The 7,803-nt window shown below is 35.3% G+C and overlaps 1 protein-coding gene across 1 annotated transcript; it reads left to right on the top strand.

Moving 5' to 3' along the window:
• Positions 1 to 1,788: 1,788 nt before the first annotated feature.
• LOC113914771 (RNA transcription, translation and transport factor protein-like) lies at positions 1,789 to 2,767 on the top strand. Its single transcript, XM_035722920.1, has one exon. It carries the CDS (start codon positions 1,869 to 1,871, stop codon positions 2,601 to 2,603), a length of 735 nt encoding a protein of 244 aa, XP_035578813.1. The 5' UTR covers positions 1,789 to 1,868; the 3' UTR covers positions 2,604 to 2,767.
• The last annotated feature ends 5,036 nt before the right edge of the window (positions 2,768 to 7,803 follow it).

Raw genomic sequence — 7,803 nt, forward strand, 5'->3', positions numbered from 1 at the left:
TGTATAAGCTTCAGGTTCCTCAATATCTGGATTTGACACTGCATTAGATAACAAAAATCAGACACAGTGGCTGACAGCATATCAAATCATATCACCATCAACAGTGAGGCAACAGTAAGAGATCAGTAGAGACATCAATTATTCTTTGAATGAAAAAGCTGCATATAGATACACATTCGGCTACAACCTCTTATTTGTATCATAAATCCAATCTCACTTCATATACAGTTATTTCTTTAGCCTTAATTATGGCTCACCTAATATTTGTTCATCCCGACCAAAAATCTCTTCCCCTGGAGCGTAAGTTTTCATAGAGAAGAGAACAACCAAAATCACTGATATTTCTTATATAAGCACCCTCTATATAACATACCTAATTTATAATCTGCTACCTATGGGATTCAATCAACTCTAAATTGAATGATATGCTAGTTTGTAAACATATCAGTTACTGCTATTCCACATTGGTGGCAATGTGAGGGAATTTTGCCAATACTTCCATTTGGCTTTCTTTTATTGTTTTTATTTTTTTTAATTTTATTATGTTATGTTAATCACCATACATTACATCATTAGTTTTTGATGTAGTGTTCCATGATTCATTGTTTGGGCATAACACCCAGTGCTCCATGCAGTACGTGCCCTCTTTAATACCCATCACCAGGCTAACCCATCCCCCCACCTCTAGAACCCTCCGTTTGTTTCTCAGAGTCCACAGTCTCTCATGGTTCGTCTCCCCCTCCGATTTCCCCCCCTTCCTTTTTTCCTTCCTGCTATCTTCTTCTTTTTTTTTAACATATAATGTATTATTTGTTTCAGAGGTACAGATCTGTTATTCAACAGTCTTGCACAATTCACAGCACTCACCATAGCACATACCCTCCCCAATGTCTATCACCCAGCCACCCCATCCCTCCCACCCCCCCACCACTCCAGCAACCCTCAGTTTGTTTCCTGAGATTAAGAATTCCTCATATCAGTGAGGTCATATGATACACGTCTTTCTCTGATTGACTTATTTTGCTCAGCTTAATACCCTCCAGTTCCATCCACGTCGTTGCAAATGTTCCATTTGGCTTTCTATTCAAATATAGTAATGGTCATTAATGTTGGGTTCATTTTGTTTTTATATTTTAAACATATAGAATAATACAAGAATAATATGACAAATGCTTTCCAGCTTGAATAAGCATGGGGTTGACATTAACATTAACACTACAGATAGTTAAAATATCAGACTATTTGCTACAAACGTAGCTTGTCTGTGTGGTTCTTTGCGTAGCCCTGTCTCTGCTTCTCTGAACCAAATCTGGTCCAGGAGGGTGTCTGCCATCTTCTACTTACCCACTTCCTGCGCTTAATACAGTTTACTAGAAATACAGACCCATTGCACTTTGCTTCCTCCTGGATAACCTCTTTCCTTACACGTAATTTGAATGCACAGATAATCACTCTCCAGATGACACCTTCCATATATCAAGTTTCAATAAATATGCAGGCTGGTTCTGAGCGCTCTATTCTATTCTGTCAATCTATTTTTGGATCAAATAGTATACTATTTTAAGTTTTTCCCAAGTACATTATAGTTTTATTGTCATTGTAGACATCAACTTTTTAAAGTTATTTTCAATTTTTCTGGTCTATAAGAATATAGCATTATTTTATAATACTGGGTGGCTCAGTTGGTAAAGCATGCAACTCTTGATCTTGGGGCTGTGAATTTGAGCCCCATGTTCGGTGTAGAGATCACACTGTTTAAAAAGAAAGATGGGGCCCTTTCGCCGCGTCGCGGGTGCCTGTGCCGCCCGCTCTTCCTCGCCTGTCCTCTCCCTGCCGAACCCGGGGGACCAGAGCGAGACGCGGGGACCATGTTCCGATGCAAGCTGACGGCCCTCGACTACCACAACCCGGCTGGCTTCAATTGCAAAGATGAAACAGAATTTAGAAACTTTATTGTTTGGCTTGAAGACCAGAAAATCAGACACTACAAGATTGAAGATAGAGGTAATTTAAGAAACATCCACAGCAGTGACTGGCCCAAGTTCTTTGAAAAGTATCTCAAAGATGTTAACTGTCCTTTCAAGATTCAAGAGCGACAAGAAGCAATTGACTGGCTTCTTGGTTTAGCTGTTAGACTTGAATATGGAGATAATGCTGAAAAATACAAGGACTTGGTACCTGATAATACAAAAAATGCTGACAATGCAGCTAAAAATGCAGAGCCATTGATCAACTTGGATGTAAATAATCCTGATTTTAAGGCTGGTGTAATGGCTTTGGCTAACCTTCTTCAGATTCAGCGTCATGATGATTACCTGGTAATGCTTAAGGCAATTCGCATTTTGGTCCAGGAGCGCCTGACCCAGGATGCAGTTGCTAAAGCAAATCAAACGAAAGAGGGCTTGCCTGTTGCTTTAGACAAACATATTCTTGGTTTTGACACAGGAGATGCAGTTCTTAATGAAGCTGCTCAAATTCTGCGATTGCTGCATATAGAAGAGCTCAGAGAGCTACAGACAAAAATTAATGAAGCCATAGTAGCTGTTCAGGCAATTATTGCTGATCCAAAGACAGACCACAGACTGGGGAAAGTTGGAAGATGAACATTTTAGGATTTCAGCTTCTCACCTACTTAGTACAATTGGGAACCATTTACGCTCTGGCATGTGCTTGGAAATCAAATGTCACATTTTCAAGGAAGAATCCTAGAAAATTGTTCTCGAGATTTACCATCATTGCTTTTTCTTTAATAAAGTTCAGGAAATGGGAAAAAAAAAAAAGAAAGATGGGGTGCCTGGGTGGCAGTGTCGGTTAAACGTTCAACTCTTCAGCTCAGGTCTTGGTCTTAGGGTCAGGAGATCAAGCCCCAAATTGGGCTCCACACTCAGCTCAGAGTCTGCTTAAGACTCTGTCTCTCTCTTTTTCTCCCTCTGCCCCTCCCCTCTGTGTTCTCTCTCTCTAAAATAAATAAACCTTTTTTTAAAAAAGAAAGAAACTTTGCTGTATTCTCTTCACTCTAATTATGAGCCAATTATCTTGGAGTTTCTATGTGGACATTATAGTCTGCAAATAATGACAATTTTGTTTCATTGTTTTTAACTATAAATCTTACCCATTTTCATATCTTACTGCAATGGCTGGGATCATAACAGGAGTAATAATAATAAGCATTCTTGTTTTGTTGCTGACTTTAATGAGAGCATTCAAACAAAATTCATTTTAAGTGATATTTCCTGTTGGTTTTACACAGATTACTCCTTACCAAATCAAGGACATCACCCTCTATCCTCAGTTTGTCATTTTTTTCCACACAAATGGCTGTTAGACTATTATGAAATGTCTTATCTATATCCACTGAGACAGTCATATTTTTTTCTTCTTTTATAGGTTTAAATTAGGCAAATTAAAGAAACAGATTTTTCTGACATTGGGATTCTTGCTTTGCTGCTCCACAAATTCCATGTAATACTTTTGTCTAGAATTTTATTTCTACCTTATTTTTAAAATTCTCAAATTAATCAGTATTAAAGATTGTTTTCCACAGTGAGTGTTTAGTTTTAACTCTCTGTTGACTAATTTCTTTACTCACCTGGATACTTTTGTATTCCTTTCTTGATTCAATTTTCTTCATCCTGAAGCAAACTTTTAATGGATTTTTCACTGAGGATTAATCTCTGATTAGTAAGCTCTCAGTCTTTGTCTTTTTTTTCCACTATTATTCTTGAAAACAGTACATATATAGAATCCTCAGTTGATAGTTATTTTTTGCTCAGCATTTTCAATATATTCCTCTGTTATGCCCTAAATATGTCTAATTATGCTTAATTCCATTATGCCACTATTTTTTTCTGATAAGAACTCTGGTGTCAATCTAATTGGTACTTCCTTCAGATGATCTTTCTTTTCCGGTGGCTTTTTAAATGGTAAATCTTGTTCCTTGAGGTACTGCAAGTTCACTATGTGTCCAGGTTTCTATTTATTTTTATTCATCTAATGAATTCTTGATTTCTGGAAAATTCTTATGCATTACTTCTTTCCATATTATCTCTCTTGTATTTATTCTTTTACTTAAAAAGATTTATTTATTCATTTGAGAGTGAGCATGCATGCACACGCAAGCAGGGGAGGGGCAAAGGGAGAGGGAGAGAATCTCAAGCAGCCTCCTGGCTGAGTGTAGAGCCTGATGAAGAGCTCCATCCCTGGACTCTGAGATCATGACCTGTGCCAAAATCGAGTCAGCTGCTCAATTGACTGAGCCACCGAGGCGCCCCATCTCTTATATTTATTCTAAAATGTTTTCCATGTCTCTCAGTCACTCTTTAATATTTTCAGTCACTTCATTCTGTTCTCTACATGACTTCCTTCAGTGTCAATTTTGGCTCCTTAATTCTCTGTTTAATTATACCTAATTTACTACATAATACATTCACTTTTTATTTAAATTCCAGTTAGTTAACATACAGTGTAATATAAGTTTCAGGTATACAATACGGTGATTCAGCACTTCCATACAACACACAGAATGGTTTATAATTGTTTTGTTATTGTGACCTGTTCTTCTAGGGCTATTTTTTCCTGGACAGTGGCAAGTACTCTGGATTGTAGAAGAGTTGCTTCTATAAAGTTCTGCATTTCTACTGCAAAAGTTCCAAAGCCTTCACTAGTCCTAGATCAGTAATTTTTTAAATTATATTAAGTACAGCTGGCATAAAAATAAAATCCACACGAATAAAATAAACAATTTGATAAGTTTTGATATATGTATGCACTCATGAAATTATTACTGTAATAAAAATCATTAACATATTCATCACCTAAAAGAGTTTCTGGTGCCATTTGTAATCCATTTCTCCTTGACCCACACCCCATTCCACCCCAGTGCAACCACTGAGCTGCTTTCCACCACAATAGATAAGTTTGCATTTTCTAGATCCTTGTACTAAAGGAATCACAAATTATGTACTCTTCATTGACTTCACTGAACTATAATTGTTTAAAGATTCAACCAAACTGTTTTTTCTTTTTAAGTTTTTAATCTATACTTGGTTTCTTGTGATTTCTGAGTAGTATAACACTGTATGACTGTTCTACAGTTTGTCAGTTCACCTGCTGTGGACACTTGAGTTTTTTCAGTTTGGAGCTATTATAAATAAAGCTTCTATGGACATTCTTGTACAAGTCTTTGTATAGACATATGCTTTCATTTTTCATGGGAAAATATTAGGAATGGAGTGCTGGGGTAATATGAAAGGTATATATTTACATTATTAAAAATTTCCAAACTGTTTGCCAAAGTGGTTATAAAATTTTACATTCTTGCTAACAGTGTATGATGGTTCCAATTCATCCACATACTCATCAACACTTGATACAAACAATCTTTTTAATTTTAGCCAGCCTAATAATTGTATCATGGTATCCCATTGTGGTTCTAATTTGCATTTCCCAAATAACTAACTATAAACGTGGAGAGCCCCTAATGCTTTGGCCCCAAGAATTTCTCCCTCTTCCTCAAGTCCACACAGTCTTCAGCAACTCATCCAAATTGCCATGCAAGTGTTCCTACTAGAGTTGAAGGCTCCAGTGGTTTCTTTTCCAGGTAAGCAGATTTTGATTTCTGTATCTCTCTGGATGTGTCCATCTCTCCAGATTTGGGGGTAGCAGTTTGCCCTAATATTTCACCTTGCTAAAAGGCCCAAGAAAAGTCTTTAATTTTCCATTTGTTCAGCTTTTTCTCACCGTGAGGATCTGAATGATAAGTTCCACACTCATTACATGTCAGAGTGGAAACTGGATGTCTATGAAAAGGTTAACTAAAGGTTTTAAACAAAATTTAATTTATTCTATAGTTATAGGGCTAATCTGGTTATCTGGTGTGGGTTTTTTTTTTTTTCCTTTTGTGAGCTGTGAAAGTTTGTGTTCTCAGGAAATTTGCTCACTTAATTTGTCATATTCATTGGCATTAAGTTTTTCATATATTCCCTTAATATCTTTAATGTCTGTAAAATCTGTAATCATGTCACCTAACTCAATACTCATATTAATGATTTGCATCTTCTCTGTTTCCTGATTACTTTAGCTAGAAGTTTATCAATTTTATTATCTCCTCAAATAATCAACATTTACTTTCATTGATATTCTCTGTTTGGTTTATGTTTCAATATTATTCATTTCTTCTTTGATCTTTATCATTTTCTTTCTTTTGCTTAACTTAGGTTTCATTTGCTTTTCTTTACCTAGCTTCTTAATAGATGAAAATTAAGATCATTAATTTGAGAATTATTTTTCTTTTCTAATAAAGTTGTTTAGTGTTACAAATTTACCCCTGAACTACTATTTTAGCTGCATCTCACGTATTTTCATAAGGTGTTTTAATTTCCATTTAGTTCAAAATATTTTTAATTTTTTATTGCTTCTTTGAAACTTGGATTACTAGCAGTATGTTATTTAATTTCTTTAATTAAGGTATAACTTATATAACATTATATGAATTCAGGTGCATATAACATAATGATATTTGTATATACCACAAAATGATCACCACAGTAGGTCCCGTTAATATCCATCACCATACATAGCTACAAAATTTTTTTCTCATGATGAGAACTTTCAAAATCCATTGTCCTATCTCCTTTCAAATATGCAATACAGTATTATTAACTGTAGTCACCATGCTGTATATCCCCATGATTTATACATTTTGTAGTTGGAAATTTGTACCTTTTCACACCCCTTCACTGATTTTGCCCACCTTCCACTCTCCACCTCTGGCAACCACCACAATCTGCTCTTTATGCCCAGGAGCTCTGGTTTTTGCTTGGTTTTTTTTTGTTTGTTTGTTTTTTTAGATTTTTAATCTAAATTTTTTTTAGTTTTTAAATATTGTGGTTTTTCCTGATCTCTTTCTGTTATTGGCTACTTATTCAAAATTAAATTTTGTTCAGAGAACATCACACAGTATGACCTGACTCCTTTAAAATGTATTCAGATTTGTTTTATGGCTCAAAATATGGTCTATCTTAATAAGTGTTTGCTTTCACTTATTCACTTGAAAAGTACCTGTAGCTGGGTGGAGAATTTTATAAAGGACACAGTTCAAATTGGTCAATACCCACTTCAAGTCTTTATATCTTTGTTTTCTACTTGTTAATTATTGAGATAGGGTATTAAAATATTTAGTAATTGTGGATTTGTCAGTTACAATTCTATCCAGTTTTGCTTTATTTTAGAGCTCTGTCATTAGGTACACAAACATTTAGAAATTTTATTTCCTCTTGATAAATTGACCCATTGTAACATTATGGAATTACCCTCTTTATCCCAGGTTCCATATAGTCTTTACTCTGAAATCTAAAATGAAGATAACCACCCTAGCTTTCTTTTGATTAAAGTGACTATGGTATATATATTGTATGCATCCTTTTCATTTTTAACCTATAGCTGTGTCTTTATATTTAATGTTTCTTGCAAGTTTCTTATAGGTAGCATATAATAATGTCCTGCCTTTTTTTATCTAATTTGACAATCTGTACTTTTTGATTAGGATGTTTATACCATTTACATTGATTGATTGAATTTTATTTAGGGAGGCTCCATGTCCAGCATGGAGCCCAATGCGGGGCTTGAACTCACAACCCTTAGATCAAGACCTGAGCTGAAACCAAGAATCAGACGCTTAACTGACTGAGCCACCCAGGTGCCCCTTTAATGTGATTTTTAAATACCTTTGGGTTTAAACAGACCATCTTATTAGTTTTGTTCTATATACTCCAACTGTTCTTTATTTTTTTTCTCTTTTTCTGT

Source organism: Zalophus californianus, chromosome 11 (genome assembly GCF_009762305.2).
Source record: "Zalophus californianus isolate mZalCal1 chromosome 11, mZalCal1.pri.v2, whole genome shotgun sequence".
NCBI lineage: Eukaryota > Metazoa > Chordata > Mammalia > Carnivora > Otariidae > Zalophus > Zalophus californianus.